This window comes from Amblyraja radiata, chromosome 41 (genome assembly GCF_010909765.2).
Source record: "Amblyraja radiata isolate CabotCenter1 chromosome 41, sAmbRad1.1.pri, whole genome shotgun sequence".
In the NCBI taxonomy this organism is placed as follows: domain Eukaryota; kingdom Metazoa; phylum Chordata; class Chondrichthyes; order Rajiformes; family Rajidae; genus Amblyraja; species Amblyraja radiata.
The window spans coordinates 10,467,634-10,493,323 of record NC_045996.1 but is presented as its reverse complement, the minus strand read 5'-3'; the positions used below and the strand labels follow the sequence as shown (position 1 = coordinate 10,493,323).

General features: G+C 41.5%; 1 protein-coding gene across 6 annotated transcripts in view; it reads left to right on the top strand.

Annotated features, from left to right (window-relative positions):
* LOC116967820 overlaps positions 1 to 25,684 on the top strand; it is a 55,845-nt gene extending 30,161 nt beyond the window's left edge. For 2 of the 6 annotated variants that reach the window (XM_033014429.1, XM_033014430.1), the window contains 14 exons: positions 1 to 162; positions 1,373 to 1,484; positions 3,531 to 3,970; positions 5,254 to 5,415; positions 8,410 to 8,521; positions 9,976 to 10,436; positions 11,012 to 11,106; positions 12,707 to 12,818; positions 13,803 to 13,970; positions 16,432 to 16,543; positions 17,544 to 17,632; positions 18,531 to 18,585; positions 19,705 to 19,869; positions 21,943 to 25,684. In XM_033014429.1, the coding sequence (XP_032870320.1) occupies positions 1 to 162; positions 1,373 to 1,484; positions 3,531 to 3,970; positions 5,254 to 5,415; positions 8,410 to 8,521; positions 9,976 to 10,436; positions 11,012 to 11,106; positions 12,707 to 12,818; positions 13,803 to 13,970; positions 16,432 to 16,543; positions 17,544 to 17,632; positions 18,531 to 18,585; positions 19,705 to 19,869; positions 21,943 to 22,736 (3,039 nt within the window). In that variant the 3' untranslated portion in view covers positions 22,737 to 25,684. Of the gene's footprint in view, positions 163 to 1,372; positions 1,485 to 3,530; positions 3,971 to 5,253; positions 5,416 to 8,409; positions 8,522 to 9,975; positions 10,437 to 11,011; positions 11,107 to 12,706; positions 12,819 to 12,886; positions 12,939 to 13,802; positions 13,971 to 16,431; positions 16,544 to 17,543; positions 17,633 to 18,530; positions 18,586 to 19,704; positions 19,870 to 21,942 lie in introns of all 6 variants that reach the window. The other 4 variants (XM_033014436.1, XM_033014435.1, XM_033014431.1 and 1 more) reach the window with 4 other exon arrangements.
* Positions 25,685 to 25,690: the final 6 nt, after the last annotated feature.

The window sequence follows — 25,690 nt, the reverse complement described above, 5'->3', positions numbered from 1 at the left end:
GCATTTGAGTCCTCTGTATTCTGTCAAGCTCGTAAGAAGGCAATATTACACAACATGAGAGAACGAGAGTCCCGTAGGATGATGGAAAATCGCTTTAAAATACTAAAGAACAAGCTTTTTGATGACCGGCAAATTGCATCAAAGGGTACAATCCTTGATGAGGTTTGTGAATAATTTGATTAATGTTCACAGAGTAAGGAGTGGTGAGATTTCCCCCCCCAATTTTTTAGCTGTTTTCACCCTACCTTTCCTGCATACATTGATCTTCTAAGGCAGTGATTCTTCACCTTGGGGTTGGGACACCCACGGGGGGTCATTTGGGGCTTTACCGGGGGACATGAAGGGGTTATAAATAACATATCCATTTGTTGAGCCCATTTTTAGGAACCTAACAAAGGTACATACCACATACAGTATTTTGTTTGTGTATGCGCGTACGTATGCCAAAATGGTTAAGAAACACTGTTCTAAGGGGTGATCAGATATCTTTGACAATTAAGAGTTCTTTCTGGTGTCATTTAGTGCAGTCATAAGATTATTTATTAAATTAAACAGATCCCATTTCTGGCTGCAAATCATTTATTTGACTTGCCTGCTGGCATTTTAATCGCAGAGCAAGTAAGTCACACCACAAATACAACTCCTGTTAATACAAAATGATGTTTATTCAAAAATAACTTGTATTATAAAGATATTTATGCAATACAGTTTTGGTCAACCTTAGATTTAGAATAAATGTTTAAGAATGAACTACAGATGCTGGAAAATCAAAGGTAGACAAAAATGCTGGAGAAACTCAGCGGGTGAGGCAGCATTTATGGAGCGAAGGAAATAGGCAACGTTTCGGGTTGAGACCCTTCTTCAGACTGATGTGAGGGTGTGGGGGGGGCGGGAAGAAGAAAGGAAGAGGCGGAGACAGTGGGCTGATGTATGGAGCGAAGGTATGCCTACTTTGAAGAAGTTCTCCTACTGTCAGCCCACTGTCGCTGCCTCTTCCTTCCTTCTTCCCCCCCACCCTCACATCAGTCTGAAGAAGGATCTCGACCCAAAACGTTGCCTATTTCCTTCGCTCCATAGATGCTGCCTCACCCGCTGAGTTTCTCCAGCATTTTTGTCTACTTTTGATTTAGAATAGATAGCAATGGGATTGAGAAGAATAGCAAGTGGTCAGGCATTGGAATGGTTTGGCAACCACTGGACTGGAGAGAAAATCCAAATGTATCCTGTGCCACATCCAGCATCTAAGTCTGCACAAACCTTTTTGAAGTTAATGTTGTGGATAAAAAAATGTATGAAGTCATTTGCAAAATTCTCCCAAATGTTAAATTGGACATTATTTTTGGTATTTCATGTTTTTGCTTGTGGTCTACAGGCTGTTGATGTAATCACTAACTTGGATAGACAGTCTACAAATCTAACAATGGAGAAGCAACTACTTCTGGGGAAACAAAAGATCTTGATGGAAAAGATTTCCCTTTTATCTGGTAAGATCATTTATGTTAAGCGCTAAGAAATATTCTACTGACGGAATGATTTGAAATGTGCTATTGATTTCCATTTAAACATAAAGTTAATTGAAGACTTGAGAGGGTGGATTCTGGGAGACTCCTTCCCATATGTGAGCTAAGGATCATGAGTCTGAAGCAGTGTCCTGACCCGAATCGTCACCTGCCCATGTTCTCCAGGGATGCTGCCTGACCCGCTGAGTTACTCCACTTTGTTTCTACTTTTGGCATAAACCTGCATCTGCAGTTCCTTGTATCGAAGGATCATGCAGTTGGATTAAGAGGATAGTTGTGTCTTCACAATTTTGACACCATGAGAATCAAGTGACAGGGTGGAAAGGAGGAATGGAAATTTTCGTTCAGACATGATCTGACTGAATCCTGAAGTAGCCCTGATAGGGTTTCAGACCTGCTCCTGTTCCTACTTATTTCTTCCCTCAATGGGGATAGTAGTCCTATGGCAGGGATCGAGATAGGTTTAACTTTAAAACTGCTGGCAGCAGAATTGTCCCGAGATTAAATGGTGATTCGGTTATGACGAGAGCAATGGGGAAATTAGCAAAGGAACCAAAGAGAGGAGATGGTTTAACAAATTGAAACAGTGTCTGAATGTGGTGGAAGCAAAATTATTGAAAGTAAATAAGAACTTGAAGGAAATAATTGCAAGGTTATGGGGAAGGGATGGGGGAGTAGAACCAACTCTCGGAATCAGCAGAGGTACATCTCCTATGAGCTCGGGTTTGGGAAAGTTCTTGCCTCACAGGACTCATCAGACATCCATGCTCCAGTGATGGGATGTGGAGAACACTGATATTAGATTAGATTAGATATAATTTATTGCCACACAACCAGGGTTGGTGGAAAATTGGGTTGTCAGCAGCAGTACAATAATAAAGAACACACAATAAAACTGTAACACAAACATCCACCACAGCATTCATCACTGTGGTGGAAGACACAAACATTTGGCCAGTCCTCCTCCATTTCCCCCCCGTGTACAGGACCAGAGTCCAGTCAGTCCAGGATCGGCTCTTCCTCATCCTCACCGGAGACCGCGGCTTTAGATTGTTGTAGGCCGCAGGCCGGCGGTCGAGATTTAAAGTCCCCGCCGCAGCCAGAAGCACCATAGACTGCAGGGCCGGCGGTAGAAGCTCCCCTCCAGGGGTGATGGTAAGTCCATGCCGGCCCCGCGGTATCAGACTGAAGCCATTTAAAACTTTAAGAACAATTGTGTAATACAAGCTGAAAATGCTGGAAGCGCTCGGAGAGATGATTAACATATCGGGTTGACGACTTTTCATCAGAAGTGCAAAAACAAGCATTTTCAGTTGCAGAGAGAGGAGAGAAAAGAAAGAGCCTGTCTGGAATAAGGCAGAGACCAAGATTGTTCAGGTGACCCACACTCTGTTGATGCCACCAAAGAGAAGATGGTAATTCCTTGTGAATCTGTTGATCTGTCTGGGAGGATGCATGAGGGCAGCAGAGAGGGAAAACAAAAACCGTGATAGAATTGTGAAAAACAATCAGCGGCAATTGCTGTAAATGTTAAATTAAAGAGAGCGCTGGAAATATTCAACAGATCAGTTAGTACCTGTAAAGAATGAAAAATTGAGTTAATATTCCAGCTAGAATATCTTGTATTAGAAGTAACATAAGCATAGTTTATCTAAAATAATTGAATTTGGTGTTGAGTTTGGAGGATTGCAACCTGTTGAGGTGGAATAAGAGTTGCTCTTCTCTAGACAACATTGGGCTTTGTTGGAAGATTGGTGGAGGCTGAAGAACAGATGAGAATAGAATGGAGATTTAAATTGACAGGCAACTGAAAGCCGACTGTGCACTGAATTATGTTGCTGAGAAATAACATAAGCCACTGTAAGTGTGCAAAATATGAACAAATCTGAGGGAATATGAATCCTTAGATTTCTGCAAATAGACTGACGCTTTACTTTTCTCAAATATTCTATAGTTGATTGATTTATATGAATTTAAGCGTAGAAACTGAAAGACTCTCTTCCCCTGCAGAAATGGAACCAATTGTAACACAAGGCAACACTGAAGCTGGTGAAATAATTGAAACTGGAGAGGCTGTGAGTTTCTCAAGTGAGAGAGATTCCTCTTCTCAGAATTCCTTCGGGATGAAATGGTACTCGGAAGGTGGTCCTTTGGAGGTCATGCCTGATCATAGAGAAGATAGTGGGGTAACTTATGAGACTAATTCAGCCAGCTCTGACGATATAGTTGCAGTTAAGGTTGGCGACTATTTAAGTGAGAAGTATAACAGTCAACTGGACTACCCTGCTGGTACTAACACCTTTTCAGTGAAAGAAGAGGACATTAATAACGAGGAATGCTCCGCCTTCAATTCACTAAAGGAACACTGTTTTGGAAGCTCTAAGTTTTGCAATTTCTCTGATTTTGGCACAGATATGGAACCGTTGGATAATATCAACATGGATGCACAGGTATGTGTAGACGCGGACTTTATCGAATTGAATGGCTCTTTGTAATGTTGACTTGCGTAATGATTACGATACGATTAATCTTTATTCATCCCCGGAGAGAAATTGGTTTGCCAACTGTCACAACACACAACAAGGTACACGAAAACTTGTAATTAAAAGTGAAAAGGAAAAGACAAGTGACTTGGCTGGCTGCCGTATGCACAGCGCTTCACCGGAACAAACAAACACAAGACTTATCCCCAGGGCAGAGGATTCTAAACTAGAGTGCCTCCCACACACCGGGACGCCCATTGCTCTCCCACTGTCCCTCATGGTGGTCCACTCACGCCGGGTCCCCATTGTCTTCCCTACCCACACACCCCCCCCCCACACACACCTCACACGCTCATCGGCCGTTGATCGCGCGAGTCGTCTCTTCCCCCCCCCCCCCCGGCCGCCAAGGCACTCGCTGCTGCCGCCGAGACTCTCCATGCCGTCGTTGCTCTTTCGGCCCAGTCACGCCTCGCCGTCCGGTCAGCAGCGGTGGCGCAGTTGTTCGGTGGGTGGATTGGTTCTGCGCGGCTCCCCGGGACACAACTTCCCAACTTATTTTCAAGATATTGTGGAAACGTAAATTCTTGGGTGGACTCAACAGGATCATAGATGTCACCTTTTGAATGGCCTCTTGTGTTTCTATTCATCCTGTAATGACAACATACTTTTTCACCAGTTATGGTGGGGACAAGGTAGGGACTGGGGAGCAGGACCAAATGTCAGAGCCAACCCAAAAGCATCACCCATGTTCTCCAGAGATGCTGCCTGACCTGCTGAGTTACTCCAGCACTTGGTGTTTTTTGGGAATAGCCTGCACAATTCTACTCGATATATTTCTACAAATAATCCTAGTTATTTGGGGATTATATTTGGGGTTAGCTATAGCTAAGAATCAAGGCTTCAAGTGGAAAATCATTCTCTAGGTCCAGTTGGGCATCAGGGGTATTGTAGATGAGCCCAACTCGGATAATGGGGCAAAAAAACAAGTGCTGGAGGAGCTCAGCAGATCAATGAGGGTTGGAGTAATGGGGAGGTGGATAAATAAATCCTACAGTTTCCTATTTTCACTGGAACTGAGATAATCATTGTATCCTAATGCCCAGAAAAGTAAGTAAAGCTTCAAGCTCAGTGGTAGATCCACTTGAGAAATGCAAAAGCATGCTCTAGCAAACAAAAAAAGTCTTGTAACTTGCAGTAATTGTTTCCTCTATGGCAGATAATATCCTACCCCTTGATATTTAACTTTTCAGGAGCATGGTGACCCAGAGTACGGTTGGTCAGCAAGAAGGAAAGCAGCACATCACAAACTGAAAGAAAGGGAATCACGCAAACTGATGGAGAGTCGCTTTAGTATATTGGAGAGCACAGTTTTCAATAACAAGAAGGCCCCAAAGGGGGCCATTCTCGTTAAGGTTTGTTTAGAAAATGTCTGAACATTTACTTCCTTATTTGTGCACAGAAGAAGAAATCTTTCTTGTTCTGTTTGAGCTCAAAGTATGACTTCTGTTTATGTTTTGGCAGTTTAATCGCTATTTTTTTAGAGATATGATTTGTTGATCTGCCTGTTCTTCAGCATAATATTTTGAATTTCTCAACCATTCCAACTCGACCGCTCCTCCCCCATAAATCTGCTTCGCATTTAACCATTGGTCTCTCTGAGTTAGATGTAGATGGCTGGAACAAACTGCAGGTTAGCGTATGGTCATTGTCCCGTCCCGTCCCCCCCTATTAAGTCATTGCTTCAGCAACATCAAAGTAGTCTATCAGAAACGATAGTAATATCATCAGTCTGAAGAAGGGTCTCTACCTGAAACGTCACCAATTCCTTCGCTCCATACATGCTGCCTCACCCGCTGAGTTTCTCCAGCATTTTTGTCTACCTTCGATTTTTCCAGCTTTCTTAAATATAATATCCCTTCTACATTGCAACTGCATTCAGAAAATAAATGTTGCTGCATGCTTGCCTTTGAAACGTCTGGTGGTATTGTCGAATCTGCCTCTATATGGTTCCTCTTGGGCAACATCATTGAAAGACGCAGCACGAAAGCAGGCCCTTTGGCCCACCAAATCTACACTAACCACCCATTTATCCTAATCCTGTTTTAATCCCTTTTTTTAAAATGTCTCCCTATTGTCTCATCAAAGATTGAAGTTGGTTGGCAGGAATTCCATCCAACTAAGTAGTGAGATGATTGAATCCCTTGTATTTTACTTTGTCTACATACTTGTGTACAAAGATCCTATAGCGGAGCAAGATAGACCATTCCTTCTCAATGCAATGGGCTGACGTGTAGTACGCAACGGAGCAGAACGTGGGCCTTTTTTTCATCCATTTCAGTAACGACCCGACCCGACTCGCAGTGTAATCAACGTTGCGGGGGAACAGTTTGTGTTAATAAATTATAATTCTGAAAATGAGGAGAAGATTTTTACCAAAGAACTTTTATTTTTACGAGGATGTTTCCGTAACCGGCTTCCGTCTCCGCACTTGTATCTTTGCACCGCTATGGGATCTTTGGTGCAGAGACGGAAGCCGGTTACGGAAATGGGGCCGAAAATTACCCACAAATCTGCCCATGACCATACTACGTCTTTTTCGTCGAGTGATCTATCTTGCTTGCTATAGGATCTTTGCTTGTGAGACTGCACAAGACCTTTTGCAGCCATGCCAATATATTTGATTCTGAAGTAGGCTTCAAATCCCACATTCTCTCCATTATCAAGACTACTCATTTTTTTCTTCCAGACACACCTAATTCTACTCCCTGAGCAATTCATCTGATTAGACACTTACCAATTTCTTGCTACCACTGTCTGACCAAACTGATGGTGTTCTGGCTGATTTTCCATCTGAAAACATTCTATGTTGAAGCCGAGTCCATTGATCTATCGCCCCTTTCCATTCTGATGCCACTCATTCCCATTTCTACAACCTTCTCCAGCTCTACAATCCTCAGATTTCCATGGTTGCATTCAGTTACAGATTCTCGTGTTGAACCGTGGCTCTTTCAATGTGCTGTGAAATCTTTTGGGGCCAGTAAGTAGGACAGATGAAGACCTTGGGTTTCCCATGTCATCCAGGCGTTGATACCCCTCAAGCTACAGTACTGTTAAAGATCTGTACTACGCCCAGCGCATGGCCACAACCATGCCTCTAGCATGGTAGTGAGTGCTACCAATGAAGCATTGCTGATTCTCACTCCAAAATGGAAATCAAAAACCCTGCTCCTTGTAATGGTGACTGAGGAGGTAGTGAAACGTCAATCCTACTGATGTGTCTAAAATCCCACACATGATGGTCACTAGAAACATAGAAAATAGGTGCAGGAGTAGGCCATTCGGCCCTTCGAGCCTGCACCGCCATTCAATATGATCATGGCTGATCATCCAACTCAGTATCCTGTACCTGCCTTCTCTCCATATCCCTTTAGCCACAAGGGCCACATCTAACTCCCTCTTAAATATAACCAATGAACTGGCTTCAACTACCTTCTGTGGCTGATAATTCCAAAGATTCACCACTCTCTGTGTGAAAAATGTTTTTCTCATCTCGGTCCTAAAAGATTTCCCCCTTATCCTTAAACTGTGACCCCTTGTTCTGGACTTCCCCAACATCGGGAACAATCTTCCTGCATCTAGCCTGTCCAACCCCTTAAGAATTTTGAAAGTTTCTATAAGATCCCCCCTCAATCTTCTAAATTCTAGCGAGTACAAGCCGAGTCTATCCAGTCTTTCTTCATATGAAAGTCCTGACATCCCAGGAATCAGTCTGGTGAACCTTCTCTGTACTCCCTTTATGGCAAGAATGTCTTTCCTCAGATTAGGAGACCAAAACTGTACGCAATACTCCAGGTGTGGTCTCACCAAGACCCTGTACAACTGCAGTAGAACCTCCCTGCTCCTATACTCAAATCTTTTTGCTATGAATGCTAACATACCATTTGCTTTCTTCACTGCCTGCTGCACCTGCATGCCTACTTTCAATGACTGGTGTACCATGACACCCAGGTCTCGTTGCATCTCCCCTTTTCCTAGTAAAGCATTAACCCATAATGCAGGAAGCTGATGCGGACTACATACCAGGTATCCTGATTTCAGTTCACATCACAATGGTTATGAAGAATATAAATGCTTCATCCATGTATTAGGATTTGACCATTTTGAGAACAAGTTATGTTGTGAAACTACTCCAGTATAAAAAGGGTAGATTTGCCATCTGTATTGCCTACTTCCATTTCTGGATTAGTTACATAATTTGGCTGCAATATTATATTTCATTTGGTTAAAATGGGAACCTCTGTTGTTCGTGTCAGGAGATATGCTTCATTGCAGTGTGTTAGAGGATCTACAGAATAATTCTGAGCATTATCTAGTTCGGCATTTTTGTCTTGGTTTTATCTTCTCAGGCCATTAACGTGATCAGTGACTTGGATATGCAATCAGATAAACTCTCCGTGGAAAAGGAACTACTAATGAAAAAGCAAAATGAATTGCTGGAGGAAATTTCACATCTCTGCCGTAAGACGTGTTTTTGCTTTAACTTTGTGAATAAATAAATCAATCAGATTGTTGCAACTTAGATAGACGCAAAGTGCTGGAATAACTCTGGGTCAGGCAACATCTCTGGTGAAAAGGGACGGGCGACGATTAGGGTCGGGACCCTTCTTCAGACTCTTGTAACTTAGATCTACAATACTTAATTTATTGCAAGAGTAGAATTGCATTATCTTTTGACTTATCTCACTGCATTTTGAAGGTCAGTGAAGAAGATACTATGTTTGTGTATTCATGGATATGATGGTCAAATCAGCTATTTTAGTTTTGTTGTGATGGTGTGCAGGACCTTAATTGAAATAGTTCTTGTTATTGGGAATGTGTGTTCCAGAATGAAGGAAGACAATTTGACGTCCTGTTACAGATGTTTGTGACAACAACAAAAAAACCATTGTAGATATGGAAATGTATGTAACTGGGCTGATAATCCAAAGAATGTAGTCAACTCTCACCATGACTGAGGTGTCGGGGGTTTTGGGGAGAAGGCAGGAGAATGGGGTTAGGAGGGAGAGATAGATCTGCCATGATTGTATTCCAGAGTACACTTGATTGGCCGAATTCTGCTCCTATCACTTATGACCTTATTACTGGTTGAAAATTTGAATTCTATTCAGATGCAGATGTGGAATGATATCTGTAGGAGTAATCGTGAAGCAACTGGTTTCTTGTAAAACTCAGATGGCCTGTTTTGGTTATAAGCGTGTCAGTATGATTTGGTGATTGGATATTATTAAAGCAAAGATTGATAGGTTCTTGATTAGTAAGGGCATCAAAGCTTATGGGGAGAAGGCAGGAGAATGGGGTTGAGAGGGTAAAATAGATCAGCCATGATCAAATAGCGAAGTCTGAGGAAGCATCTCAATCCAAAGCCCAGCTGTGTCCTCCAGGAATGCTGCCTGACCTGCTGAGTTACTCCAACACTTTGTGTCCTTTTGTGTATTAATGAAGATCTGCAGTAGCTTATTTCTACAATTGTGGAGCAGACTTAATCGGTCAAATGGCCTAATTCCACTATGTCTCCTGCTTATGGTTGTGGTGGACCTTTAAGGGCCTGTCACACTTGGCGATTTTTTTTTTTCGCCGACTGACGTATCAGGGTCGCCGAAAGATTTTGAACATTTCAAAATTCAGCGGCGACAAAAAAATGTTGGGACACTTGAGGAAACGCCGCGCGTCAATACGTCATCACAGCGCATCACCGCCGCATCTCTCCACGACTTTTTCGGTGACCTAATATGTCAAAAGTCAATTATGCCGGCAGTTGCCGAAAAAATCGGCAAGTGGGACAGACCCTTTCATTGTTACCTGCAGCAATCCAGTACTTGGATGTAACAAACCACCACTAGGAATACTACATGATCTGTAGCTGTTGTAGGAGGGCCAGCTGAGCTGATCTAATCAGCTTCTTCCTTTTGTAGATCCGAGGCCTGAGCTTATTCAGGACCATCTGGAGGATGAACAATTCATTGGTGCAAGGGAGATGTTGGACATACAAGCCTTAACCTTCCAGAAATCTTCTGATACTCGGTGGCTTGAAAACAGTGATCGTTCTGAAGATTCACTCATGAAAGATGGCATGGTTTCAATGATGTCAGAAGGGCAGAGTGATGAAGGAGTTAAATGGGAGCAAGATGAAATGAAGGTCAGCAGCCTGGATACTATCAAGATGGCAGGAAACCTCAAAGAGGATTTCCAGGAGCTTGTGAATACTGATGATTTTGACCTCTCTACAATAAGAAGAAAGTCTTGTAATGGTAAAGATGAAGACACTTTCTTCACTGCGGGGAAAGAATCGTCTTTTGGAAGTTCTGATTTTGGCAGTCATTCAGATTTCGACTTAAATATGGATGAAATAAACGAAATTGATGTGGAAATAATGGTATGTATTAAGAAGCTGTTGAAATGAACGTGCTCAAGTGTCTATAAAGTGGCTTTAACATACTGAGTTATTCAGTACAGAAAGAGGCCTGTTGACCCAACATGTTCATGCTCAGTACCCATCCCTACAAATCCCGTTTACTTTAGTGGTATAACATGGAAACAGGCCCTTAGGCCCACTGAGTCCATGCTGACCATCGATCATCCATTCACACTAGTTCCATGTTATCCAACTTTCACATTCACTCCCTACACACTAGGAACAATTCACAGAGGGCCAATTAACACAGTCTTTCGGATGTGGGATGAAACGGGAGCACCCGGAGAAAACCCCACGCAGTCACAGGGAGAACTTGCAAACTCCACACAGACAGCACCCACGGTCAGGATCCCAGGACAAAATGTTAAATCTCTTTGGTCATCCTTATCCATTTATTATGTCAGCTCTTGTGGGAAGAGCACTTGTTAACTGCGTTCATCTTTAAAGGCTTCGCTGTGAATGATTTGCACTATTGGTTGTGGAGAATCCTATTATTAAGACAATCATTCCAATTTTCATTGTTATAATTCTTGCAGACGCATTCAGAGAGTGAAATTATGGATTTTGAGATGGAGGATGGGGAAATAAATGACGGATCCTCGTCGTCTGAGAAATTATGTGCCCCACTCAGGTCAGTGATTCCAACAATTGCCATCATTCGGTTTTCAAGGAAACTTGATTTGAAATCAAGTTTACTCAATTTCATCTTTGTTCTAGAGAAGAAATGTTTTGGGTCAGCTGTCAACATGTGCCCCCTATAAAGCATTTCATAGGGTAACGTTCGTAGGGCAAATGGATAAATTACCCGAGAACAACCTGGAAGTTTGGGGAAAGTGAAAGTTTTTACAGACCTGAAATGTCCACATTTCTGTTACTGATCTTGCATTGGATGGGGATAAAAATGATAAGATGAAGATAAAGGAAAGGTCTATGATAACAGAATCCCCGGGGAGGTTGAATGGCAAAAGGATTAAATGGTATGGCAACAGGACAAGAATAAAAGCAAAGTTGCGTGGGTCATTTATAACTGCAATTTGAATCAGATAATCATCTATAGGGATTGTTTTCCTGCTCCCACACTTGCCATTTGTACCCCTGGAGCTGTCCTTGGTGTTCCTTCAAATTCTTGGCAATGTTACCAATGCAACATCCAGCTTTATTTTGCTAAATACTCTTGGAACATCCTCACTGGTATCCATTTGTTGCTCTGCCAAAACTGAATGGGTAGCAATTTTCTCCAAATAAATGTGGACAGGACAAAAATCATTGCCTCAAACAGATCTGAAATATTGCACTAATCTTTATTCACATTATTCCCTTTATCATGTATCTCTACACTGTGGGTGGCTCTATTGTAATCATGTATTGTCTTTCCCCTGAATGGTTATCACGCCACAACGGCTTTTTTTAAACTGTACCTCGGTACACATGACAATAAACTAAACTCAACTGTGTACCTCATCTCCTTCCCTGGAAACAGACTAAACATGACTGTTTTCAACCATAACCTTAAGATGAGCCAATTTATGGCATCAATAAACCCTTGCTTCCTTCAGTTTTTAATATTTTAAGGCACTCTGCAGCAGACTTTCATCTACCCTTCATAATCTTGGTTATCCAAAATGTAATTCTCCCAAATGTGGCCTCTTCTGCGTGCCCCCATTTTTAATCACTGATCCGCTGACAGACATGCTATCAGCTGGCAAACGCCATGCTCTGAAATTCCACAACATTTCTTCTCCTCTGTATATTTTTCCTCCTTAAGATGCACCTTAACACTTGCTTCTTTTGGACACTTGACAATATCTTTTGTGGATGTGACCTGAGTGGGTTTTCTCCAGGATCTCCCACCATCCAAAGACGTTTGGCAAATTGGTAAAACTGTAAATTGCCTTAGTGTGTGTGTAGGATAGTGCTAGTGTGCAAGGATTGATGGTAGGAGCGGATTCGTGGGCCGAAGGACTTGTTTCCGCACTGTATCTCTAAACTAAGCAACACTAGACTATTCCAGCTTTGAATGTTTCAATGGTTTCTTTATTGTCACGTGTACCAGGTACAGTGAAATACATTTATTTTTGTATACAGCTCAGCAAGACTATCCCAGTACATCCTAGTTTATGTACCAATTCTCTGAAAAGTGTTATGTGATGTTAAGAGTGCTATATAAATGTTTTTATAAGTTGTAACAAAGGTCATCAAATGGGGAGTATTTTCTTCTTTCCTAAACCCAGGTATGCTGAGGTGAACCATTCAGCTGAATTAGCTGACTGCCCACACCGCGATTTGGACTTCGAACCTTTTGGCATCTCTGGTCTCTATGCTGCAGAAGTGAATTTACTTGGGGTAATTTTTTTGTACGAAAGCTGACTTCTAACTGTGCGTTGTAATTATTCAATATTTATTTTGTTTAGGTGGCATTTTCATAATTATTCACAATCTCACAAGTTTTCACCCAAGATAAAGGTAAGAGGCGTTGCCCAGCGTCCTGCATTCACCTGACATGTGCATAGTCTAATAGGATGTTAGTTCATTGTGTGGCTTTGGTAAAGGAACTATAGAATCATAAAATTATGGAACACGTTACCCATCCGCTGGTATAAGCCCAGTGCTTGTTCTGTTCTCCATAACATTGAATATTTTTATTTGTCAACAAGTTTCACAGACACGTTCTCATTACAGCAGGCACTGCCAATGCTGTCTCTGCAAAATCCTCTGTATCCACTGCTAAGATGCGAGATTATGTCAATGACTTTCCCAGGCTAACATCACAACACAGAAATGGGGCCGCTTCTGACCACCCAATCCATGGCAACCTTGATGTCTGTCTCCACTATTCCCATTCGCCCACATTAGGCCTGCATCCCTCTAGATCTTCTGGGCAGTCTTCATGTAGGGTTTCTATTATCAGACACTGACTATCCTATGCCCTCGCGGATGACGCCTGACCCGCTGAGTACTTCCAGCAGGTTTTTTTATTACCTATGATTCCAGCATCTGCAGTATGGTGTGTCTCCACACCTTTATTATCTAAATACCCCTCCCAATTCTTTAAAAAAATTGTTTAATTGTATCACCACCATCTCTGAAATTGTGTTCCAGATATTCATCTCCCTCTGTGTGGGGGAAATTGTGTCCCTCTGATCTCCTTTATTCAAGCCTTAATTCAATACCTCTGTTTGTGTATCTTTTGTTGGAGCCTTGGTTTAAATTTCTGTTACCCAGAAAAGGGGTTTGATCTTTCAACGTAGCATGCTATTTTTAGCAATAACAGGCATTTCCTGTGGATTTGGGCTCACCTGTCTATGCAACGTGTAATCTATTTTAAAGAGCCACAGTGCATCTGAGCTGCGGACGTTTAAGAAGAGTAAAAAGAATCCACTGCTGCATTCTCTGAGGGAGCGGGAATGGCGCAAACTGATGCGGAAACGTTTCAACAAGTTGCGGACGCTGCTGTTTGAGGATGAGAGGATTTCTAAGCGAGCCATCCTTGACGAGGTTTGTTAATGTCTCTTTGATTAGCTAAGCATTGTGATGGCTTAATACTGTCCTTCAGGACTAGGTTCTATCGCCCTAAGTTACCAAGAAATTGTGGAAGGAGAAAAGAGCCAATCTCTCCTGCTGTAGTATGTGTGTAACCCATCAAAAGATATTTGAGCTCTTAAAGGGTTATTGCATGAAAGTCTCTGACCCCTGAAGGCAGTGGGCAAGACACCAGAATCTGTACCCACTTTTTGATTTAACCTTGACCTGCTGTCCTTCACAAATGGTCTTTGCATCATTTTTCCCAGAACAAAAATATGATGTGGTTTGGAATATTTATTATTGTACAACATGTTAAATGCCTTTACCACTTGTGCTTGAAGCTGGACAATACTTTCATGGGAGCTGTTAACCCTTTAACACCCTGAGAGCAATATCTCTCAGAAGCATGGGTGTCAGAATTTAGTTTAGAGATATAGCCCTTCAGCCCTCCGTGCCAACCAATGATCATACACTAGTCATACATCATACACTAGTTCTATCCTACAAACTAGGGACAATTTACAGAGGTCAATTAAATTACGTCTTTCTAGTGTGGAAAGCAACCGGAGAAAACACACACGGTCACAGGGAGAACGTACAAACTTCCTACAGACAGCATCCATAGTCTGATCGAAACCAGGTCTCTGGTGCTGTGAGGCAGCAGCTCTACCACTGCACTGCTGTGCAGCCCTGGTGGTTACAGGAGGCTTGGGAAAAGAGGGAGTGAGCAAGATTAAAACTACAGAATCCTCTGACATCCAGCTGAGGTTCTTTTCATCAGGAGACATTGAATCTTCGTGAAGAGTATGAACCCTGAATTATTAATACGTCCCTTTTTTAAATATTGTCCTTCCGTGCAGCAGAAAGGGTGAAAATGTTGACCATTCCTCCTCCCATGGTGTATACAGTAACTGGAAAATAGTTCTGTCTGCCCTCTCTCCTCATTTTCCTTCGTACACAGCTTCTGGTGGGTGAGGTTCAGTGCCATAAATCACCAGCTTCTTTTCACTACCAGCTGCAAAGTGGAGCTCCTCTCCTACAGAGCCACTTGATACAGATTGCTAAAGAAACTCGCCAAAATCAAAATAGTATCTACTGGCATAACCAGTATATTGCTCTGCAAGTAGGGGGAGTATGATATTGCTGTATGCAGAGATAGGATAACAAGATAAAATGGCCAGGAATGTTACACCATAGTAAAAGGTTGGTAGGAGGCAAAAATGATGCAAGATAGAGTGACACTTGGCACCTCACTTGGAATACAGCCTTCAAAGTTCTGCTTGTCATTCTATAAAAGATCAGTTGTTTTTTTCCCACAACATACATATGAATTAGAACCAGGAGTAGGCCACTTAGTCACTTGTGCCTGCTCTACTGTTCAATACATTATTGCTGATCTTCTAACTTTTTCCAGTCCTAACCCAATTCCCTTTATTCCCTTAATGTCAAAGTTTAGCTTTCTGAAGAAATTCTTACAGTGCCAAAAGCTAGTTGCTTAATTAGATGTTTACAAACTGTATAACAGGATAATAAAGAATGAAGTTAGAATTCCTTTTTAATTTAATTTTGAAAAGAATGCTAGTTTTACAACTCAATCGGTCTGGGTTTTAAATCACGTTTTCCTCAATTGTGAAACATTAGGAGCACTTTGGCTGATGCACGCCAAGGTATAATAGTTGTATTTCCCAAACGAAAAATGGCCATACCAGAGCAAAGTAAAATGGGAGACCTGCCCAGGGAAAGCACTTCCTAAGTCAGAGGAGCAGTAGGAGTGGAGGAAAGAAAACACACATTGTCATGCCTGACAAATAATTGCTGATGACTAAGCTGCCTAAAATTTGTATAAATGGTGTAAATTGTTTCAGAATGTGTTGTTGCACTACTTCAGTACGTGCTGTCCAGAGATTTTGTCATTAATGGGTCAATGGTACTTTTGTCACATGTACCTAATTACAGTGGAAATCATTGTTTTTGCATGCAGTGACAATCCTGCTACACATTAGACACATCATACTAAGTACAAAAATGTAAGATAGTAGACCACACTGAGTCTGTACACAAGGGTCGCCTTGTATTAGGTGCCATCTTGTACCCTTCAAAACTGAAATTAAAAAAAATAAATGTTACTCTTTAGTTTGGCCCTAAAGGCCCATTGTCCTGGTGGCGGCATTTGGTTGGAGTTGCAATGATTGGCTTGGCCAGGCTATGTTTCAATGTCCTCCACCGGTCCATGCCGCTGCAGGCTGCGTCTGTTCCATGTGCTCAGCCACTTGCCAAACATCAATATACATCAGATTTATTTGAATATTAAAATACTGCAAAATTATGGGAAATAATAACATTTTGTAATGTTTCAATTTGTTGTTGCTGCCTTTAGCATGTGCATCAGTACGTTCCTCAAGCTACACATTCAAATTTTTGTTCATCCCCACAGGGCGTCAATGAAATTGTGAAATTGTGTCAACAAAGCCAAAAACTCTGCTTGGAGAAGAAGCTGCTAATGAAAAAACACAAGGCGTTATTAAAAATAATATCAGTCCTTTCAGGTATTCTGCCTGTATTCATTTTAATTATTTCTGTGAGGGCTTAAAAATCAAACTGGTTGGAACAGCTATTGTTAATATTACCAAACCTATATAGCCACGAAGGTTCGGTGATACTGTGTCTACAATATTTGTAGTCGTTGGTTGCAGACCAGAAGCCTTGCGTAAAACCTTTTTGATCCAAAATACCAAAAATATGCAACACCCCCTTTTTTTTATTCAGCTGTGAAGTGATAAGAGATGGATTTGTTTACTGAATGACTCCACATGTGGCAAAATGAGCCCACATACATTTGTCCAAACTTTTTTTATTTCTTAATGCCATCATCTTGACTCCAGGTTCAGAGTCCTGTTGTATCTTTCAAACCATACCTTTGTATCCGTGTTGATGTTCCATTCCATCCTCCTCTTCCCTCTGGAATATACTATGGTGCTCCTTTGAAAGGTAATGTTACAGTTATCAAAGGTTCCAGCACCTTTTCTCAAAAATGCTACTTTTCTCACAAACTTATCAACTTTAAAAGATATCATAAATGAGTTCTATCTACTCAGTAGTCTCTCACCCTCCTCCTTGCTTCACTTGTTCCAAATGAGTGTACCTGTACATGTTAAATTGTTATTGGTTGTCATTTTAAAAGTAAAGATTCTTCATGTGTAGGAGGGAACTGCAGATGCTGGTTTAAATCAAAGATAGACACAAAAAGCTGCAGTAACTCAGGGTCGTTTTGGGTTGAGACGCTTCTTCAGACCTGAAGAAGAGTCTCGACCAGAAACGTTGCCTATTCCTTTTCTCCAGAGATGCTATCAGACCCGCTGAGTTACTCCAGCTTTTTGTGTCCATCTAAAGATTCATGTTCAGTAACTTCCTGGAATCATGAATACTTTGGCTGCGATCAGCTCACTCCGTACGGTTCCAGAATCAACCTTGAGAACATTATGCTCTGGTTTGGGTCATACACTCTTTCTTTGAAAACTAATTGTGAATTTCACGTCTGTTATACAGCAGAGAAGAAACTTAAGAATGAGAAAAGTGGTGAGAAGAATAGTGAGGATTATGAACATAATGGTGCCCCTGTTTCAACAGGACAACCTGTAAGTATGAAGAATTTCTGGATAGATCCATAAACTAATATTGAGTCTAGTAAAATATTTCCCTCTGATGTATATCTTTTACTGACTAGTTTTTTGTTATTCAGTAATGGGAGGTAGGTGTGGGGATATGGGGAGAACTCTAACTTGAAATGACAATAAAGTGTGAGAATAGTTATATTAAATACCACCAGGGGGCGCTGCACGGTGGCAGCATTGCCAACAGTCTGTTCAAAAGGGAACTGCAGATGCTGGAATATCGAAGGTACACAAAATTGCTGGGGAAACTCAGCGGGTGCAGCAGCATCTATGGAGCGAAGGAAATAGGCGACGTTTCGGCCCGAAACGTCGCCTATTTCCTTCGCTCCATAGATGCTGCTGCACCCGCTGAGTTTCCCCAGCAATTTTGTGTACCATTGCCAACAGTCTTATCTTTTTGTTATTTTTAGTGTGTTTTAAAAGTTTGTTTTAATGTTATCTGGTTTGTTTTATGGTGGGGGGTGGGGGACAGGATCGGGGGAAACTTTATTTCAATCTCTTACCTTGCCAGAGATGCGATTGTTTTCCGAATCGTATCTCTGGTCGCTCTGCGGCCTAACATCATGGAGCTGGAAGCCTTGCTCGGGACTGACTTTGAGCCCTGCCGCGGGTACGTGGACTTACCATCGGAGCCAATCCCTTGCCTGGGATCAATGCTGGTAGTGATGGAAGGCGGGAAACTTTTTTTCGGCCTTCCATCACAGTGAGGCATGTGGAGGAGTCACTGTGGTGGATGTTTGTGTTAATATATTTTGTGTGTTCTGGTGCTTTTTATTGGTATGACTGGCAAATGAAATTCCTTGGCAAAACATACTTGGCTAATAAAATATGATTATGAAATGCTAGTACTTTGTGGTTTCAGCTGTCATCTGCTGCAATGGAGACCAGTGAAGAATCCACTCTGGTGCCAATAGCTGGTAAGATTGATTTCATCCCTCCCTCTGTAACATGTAACAAATCCATAACTATTCTTGATCTTCCTGATGCTGATTGGGAACCAACTATTATTTATTTGAAATGATAAAGCTGATACGCGGTGCATACAGGTGGTGAATCTGTGTAATTTATTGCTATAGACGGCTGTGGAAGCCAAGTCTATTGATATTTTTAAGGTGGAGAGTGACAGATTCTCCATTTGTAAGGGTATGGGGAGAAGGCAGGAGAATAGGTTGAGAGGAATAGATAGATCAGCCATGATTGAATGGCGGAGTAGATTTGAAGGGCCAAATGGCTTAATTCTGCACCTTAACTTAGCCCACAGAGTCTGCACTGACCAGCGATTCCTACACACTAACGCTATCCTACACACACTAGGAACAATTTATAATTGTACCAAGCCAATTAGTCTACAACCTGTACGTCTTTGGAGTGTGGGAGGAAACCGGAGATCCCGGAGAAAACCCACGCAGGTCACGGGGAGAATGTACAAACTCCATACAGACTTGTAGTCAGGATTGAACCCAGGTCTCTGGCGCTGTAAGGCAGTAACTCTACAGCTGCACCACTGTGCCGCCCCATTTTCGTGCTCCTTAAGCCAAACCTTGCAACCAAATGAAGCTATCTCTATTCCTCGGAACTCCGAGGTGTTAAAATAAATTGTTCTTAAAATAAGGTCGGCATCGCCTTCTCCAGTGTAGGAGTAGGATTGAATTCTGTTCACAAAGATGCCAGGTAACAAGAATGCTGATTCAATCTTGAGAAGATTGTCTAGTCATTTCAGAATTGAATTGGCCATGAAATGTATCCAGCTGCCGCATTGAGCTGGGAATCGTGTGTAATGGCATGAAGTGACCATGCTATTTTATTAATGAATGTCACTTGATACAAAAGGCCTATGTTCAACCTCAAGAGGTCTTTTCTCAACCTCAAGACTCCTTAAAGCAAAATTGTGCATCTGTCAAAACTGCATCGTTGGGAGAACTCTCTCCTATAATGTGCTTTAAGACCTCCCAGAATTGATCTCCGTTTTCTCACATTGGCTTTTAGTGTTTTAAAAAATGATATTTAATTTTTTAAATAAAATGTACTTGTCATAGGAACTCCTTTTCATCTTCTCCTTGAGAAAATTGCCGTTTCCCCTCAAAGCGAAGAGCTTAGAAGAATCAGTCCCATTGACCATCCAGAAGCACCTGGCACAAAGGGACTAATATCGAGGAATGCTATGGTATGCCACCAAGAGGAGACGCCTTTAACGTTCTCAGGTACAGTAGCTCCTAAAGAAGCACAGTGCATTCAGTAAGTACTCAGACCCCTTCACTACTTCCATATTTTGTTACGTTACAGCCTTATTTTCAAAATTGATGAAATTATTTTTTTTTAATCGTTAATCTACACACAATACCCCAGAATGAAGAAGCGAAAACAGGTGTTTAGAAATTTCTGCATTCTGGCGTATTGTGTGTAGATTGATGATTTTAAAAAGAAGAATTGAATCAATTTAAAAATACGGCTGTAACGTAACAAAATGTGGAAAATGTGAAGGGGTCTGACTACTTTCAGAAAGCACTGTAGGTCAAGATTTTGCATTGTTTCCAAATTAAAGGATGTTGAAAATGTGAAATGTGGTCCATTTGTAAATTGCAACAAAATTGGTGAGAGTGGTGACCATTTTCCTGGGAAAACATGAACACCTAGCTGCAAAAGGATCCTTCCAGACGTCAGTGATGGACTGCAGGCCAATAATCCACTCAACATTTGGAAAATTGCTTGCCACTGAAGCAAGACACACTAAATTACTTTACAGTCATTGAAGCAGGAATCAGTAGGCAATACTAGAGTAACTCAGCGGGACAGGCAGCATCTCTTGATAGAAAGAATGGGTGACCTTTTGGGTCTATCCAGAGATGCTGCCTGTCCTGCTGAGTTACTCCAGCATTTTGTGTCTACCTTCGGTTTAAACCAGAATCTGCAGTTCCTTCCTACACATTAATAGGCAATGTAAGTAAGTTTATTGGCCAAGTATTCACATACAAGGAATTTGCCTTGGTGCTCCGCCCACAAGTAACAACATGACATACGGTGACAGTTACAAATGACTCTGAAAACGCTAAACATTAATAATAATAATAAGACATTAATTATAAAACGCCATTGATCAAGCATGTGAACCTACAAAATACCAATGTTGTACGATTGGGAATAATGCATGAGAGTCTTTAGTATGTACCTCTCCACAAAGAACATTAAAATAGGTTAGAAAGACACAAAGTGCTAGAGTAACTCAGCAGGTCAGGCAGCATCTCTGCAGAAAAAGGATGGGTGACGTTTTTGGTCGGGACCCATCTTCATTCTGAGGAAAGGTCCCGACCCAACTCATCACCCATCCTTTTTCTCTTGAGATGTTGTCTGACCCGCTGAGTTATTCCAGCACTTTGTGTCTACCATTGGTATATACCTCTATCTGCAGTTCCTTTCTACACTAAAATAGGTTACCTGTTTGAACATGGTTGTTTGTGTGAAATTATTTTCACATTACCAGTTACTCGGTAGATGATCCATTTAAAAAAATAATGTAAACAAACATGACCATAAGAAAATATTATGTTAACATAAGAAACATTAGAAAAACATTAGAAAAATGCATTGAATGTCAGACAGTTCTGTATAAATTACATGTATACAGTCACCCGCAATAGTTTACAGCAGTGCCACTCAAAGGAAATTACTCAATCATTTTTGCACTCCCTGGTTACAGTATTGACTGTTGTAGCCTAGCATTAGATTATAGCTTTCAAGAAACCAGAGGTCACTCACAATCTGATAGACCCATTTATTCTTACCAAAGATGTACAGGTTTGTAGGTTAATTGGTTTGGTATAAATGTAAAATTGTCCCGTGTGTGTGTGTGAGTAGGGTAGTGTTAATGTACGGGGATTGCAGGTTGGTGCGGACTCGGTTGGCTGAAGGGCCTGTTTCAGTGCTGTATCTCTAAACTAAACTAAATGATGACTGACTCTATGAGCAGCAGAGAGATTAAAATTGACATCGTTTGGTGTTGACCTTGCCTTGAAGATTCCTAATGCTGTTGTATCTGAGTACTTCAGTGGAACTGACCACTGTTTGTAAATTAGTGTCCTGTTTGTATTGCGATCACTATATTTTTTGAACTGGTCATCTGTGACTGATTTGTAATATGAATTTTGACTTTTATTCAAACTCATTATGTGTTGAATCAACATGATAATAAAATATAATCTTTTATTTTACAGCTATTTCTAAATAGTAACTTGTGTTTTTAGAATGCATTGACATTTCTTTCCCTATTTTTGTTACAGAAGATTATTTGCATGCTTCACCATCATCTCAATTGAGCAAGATACTACAGAGGCAAAGTAAAAAATCAGGCCAAGTCCATGATACATTGTCAAGAGTATTAGATGTAGCATCAAGAAACCTTACGACTGTGAAGGATGAAAAAGAACATGTGAACGCATTGAGCCAGAAATTCAAACTAACATCAGACCTGTTGCCATTCAATGGAGGTCAACTTGAAAAGCCAGCACAAGAGGCTCTCTTTTGGTCAAAGTCAACAAGCAATAACAGTTCTATAGCGACTCTAGGGAAAGGTCAAACCGATTCTAGGTCAGCAGTACAAGGGAAACTGCAGGTTATCAGATCAACAAAGGGCCAGAATATCCTACAGAAACTGGCCAAGAAAGTGCAGGAGGCTGGAATAAAACCATGGACATGGAAATCAAAACGAGAAGATTCGGAGAACGTCCCGCAAACATTGTTTGACAGTGCCAGCAAGTCGATCCAGTGTTTCCAGAAGGCTTCCGTTGCCTCTGTCGATGAATCTCCCCTCACCCCATGTGTCTACACGGATATGACCGATGCGGACGGTAAAAACTTGCATAGACTTCTGCCAGACCAAATATTGGAGCCGGGTCCAGCCCTGAATAGAGGGGAGCTGGGGCAAATGGACCTGGATTCGGCCTCCTCCAGTGACTCTACCACAGGAGAACATGCAGTCAAAGAGCCCAAAATATTTATATCTTCCGTAGATATTCATTCTGCCAATGAAGCAAATGCAAATGGAGGTTACTTGTACCTGGACTCCGCACAGTAGTGAGAAGGGTTCCTTAATTGAGTAGCTCTGACTGTAACTAATGTTGCTGGCTCTTCTCTTTCACTTGCACGCCTGTGCCGAAGATTTCTCCATGCCTTAATGGAAGACTGGCCAGAAAGGTTGAGCTTTGTTTTGGGATAGATGAGCTGTGACTCGGATTGGGCTCGCCTGAGGCAAGCTTCTGGAACATAACAGCAAGGGCTGCACCCTGTGCTAATGTTAGATTTGACTCTTATGTTTACACACGGCCTTTTAAAGCTGTTCGAGAAAGTCTTGCTCTGCTGCTTTTGTGACTGAACAAAGGCCAAGTTCACTTCTCTTTCTCCTTATTCTGCCCTCATCAAGGTTACTGTCTTTCCAGCAGGAAGAATGTAATCGGAGGGGTGTAGCCCTAGGAGCGGTTAGAACTGCAAGCTGCACAGCTGTTAACCTGGTTGCAATATTAGCATTTGCACAATAAGGTGATTGTGGGATGTAACTGAGAGCTGTGGAGTCAACCCAGAGTGAAAGTGGAATGATCTATGTGAAGAATGCACCCCCAAAGTTAAACTCCTGCAGAATTTTGTATTTATGGAGATACCAATAGTAAAAACACACCACTCCGTCCCGCCACATCCCATCTAGATTATTAGTTGCCGATTATTTAATGTGCAAAAGTAAATCATAAGAATGTTTTAAATGTGACCAAGTGGGCCCTAAGTCAACAGGTTATTGAGGGTCTGTAGGAATGGGATCATTTTGCAAGTTAAACTCTTGATTTCTGAAGACTGGGGTCCCCATTGTTCATGTTTGCTGTGCGTAAACTAGTCGGGCAGGGACGATATCTTTATAGTATAAAGTGCATTCCCTTGTAGAGAGTTAATTTTATACTAGCATACAGGCTTGGGTCTTTAACATGATCGTATATGGAGCACATTGCACAAAAACCTTCTCGCAAGAGTATCCTTCTCCTTGTGCAGCTGTTACTTTTGTACAGCACTTAGCAATTGTCATTGACATTTTTTTGAATGTTCCAGAATCTTACACTAAAGCTAAAATGGCTGAGAGGATATCTTGCTTTTTGCAAAGTAGCTACTTATGGGTACACTTTAAGTTAAAACGGTTATAAAGTTTTCATAGTTGTTATTCAGGCCTGTCGCTCCCCGAAGAACTCTCCATTGGGGTAACTTGACTAAGATGAGTCATTTTACTGTAATTCCAAGTGTGAGGATCTGCAGTGATTTCCTTTTTGTGGTCCCAGCACTGGTTATTTACAGTTCCCCAGCCGAGAACTAGTACGGGTCCTGTTTCCACGTTCTGAACGAACCGATCATGGCATAGATTCCCAAACACAGTAGTCTAGGTGATCCTTGGGACTATTCGGTGTCATTATGTATTAATGAACCAAGTTGGGCCCTGTGGTCGGCCAGTGTGAATAATGCTGCGAGTCTTTTATCCACTCCATCTTCTGTAGGAACCAGCAGGTCACTTGTGGTATCTCTGCTGATGAATTGGACACTGCTCTCTGAATGTGGATTTCAGATTTACAAACTTTTCACATGGGTACAAGATCCATAGAGCTGGGATATTTGAGGAATTGTAGTTTAGTGCAGAGACTTGGACCATGGACAACCATTTTGCTAACCAATAGTTGGGTTGAGGTTATGATGTCCCTGTATGTGCTTCTATTTCTAGTGGTCCAGCACGTATGTATGTAACTCAGAATTCGGTTCAATTTGTACCACAGCGCCAGGTGTTGGTTTAGCGTTTGAGGGTCACGCGGTTTACAACGGTCTGTTTTAACACCGTTACCTCAGTGATGGACGAATCCTAAATGCGAACACAAAAAATGGGTTGAAAAAAGTTACCCAAATGATGGCAAACTGGATTTATTCCTTGTACATGTTCCTTATGATCCCGGCTTAAAATGTGGAGCCCAGAAAAATCCATTGGAACATCTTTTGGTTATGATTGCTAGTTTCTGTAATTTGGAAGAACTCCACTCCTTTATCTTGCATGATTATGGGGGCTAGGTGGACGAAATTGGTCTGATGTAACGTTTGAGTATATTCCTTGTGAAAGAAAGATTTCTGGAAGTGGTGAACAGGTGACAATACTTATGCACATTTTCAGTACTGTAACTGTTTCCCAATGCTGCATGTCAGGCACATCTTGCCACAATGGATTTGAAGGGCCACCAATGTTCTACCTCCTCATAATCTGACCTTGCACTGCCATGGGGAAATATCCTCGGACATCTTTTTTGTCCTGTTGCCCTCTTGATCTGCTTATATTTTATTTTCTGTGTGCACAGCCATCTCTGGCATTTGTTGTTTCACATTTTGTTTGAATGCTTTTTGAAATTGCCAGCCCAATGTAACAGTGCTTTGAAGTTCACGACATGGCACAGTTGTGTATCATGCTAGACTTAACAAAAACAGGCTGTGTACAGTTTCTAAAATTCCGTTGTATATTATAGCTAATCATCAGTCTGAGGAAGGGTCTCTACCCGAAACATCCCCATTCCTTCTCTCCATAGATGCTGCCTCACCCGCTGAGTTTCTCCCGCATTTTTGTCTAAGATTTTTCCAGCATCTGCAGTTCCTTCTTAAACTAATCATCAGATATGATCATTGCTGCAGAAAAAGTGGGACTGGCAGAATTCATCTACTTGGGTGGGATTAGTACATTGCAGATGCTGCACTAAATATATCTACCACACTACTGTTTAAATGCTAGTCACCATAATCTCTCCGGTTGAATGTGAACTACACTAAGAATTAGTCGTCAATAATAGATTGAAGTTTAGTTTTCGCTTCCATTGTTTGACCAGGAACTGAATCAATAGGATTTTGTCAGGCTAGAAAGTATCGCGTTTTAAAGTAGAAAGTAGACTTAAATTTAACAACATCTACTAATTTACTGGCCAACTTGTGCCAAGTCATCTGAACCATTACTAGCTGTTTATAGAATTT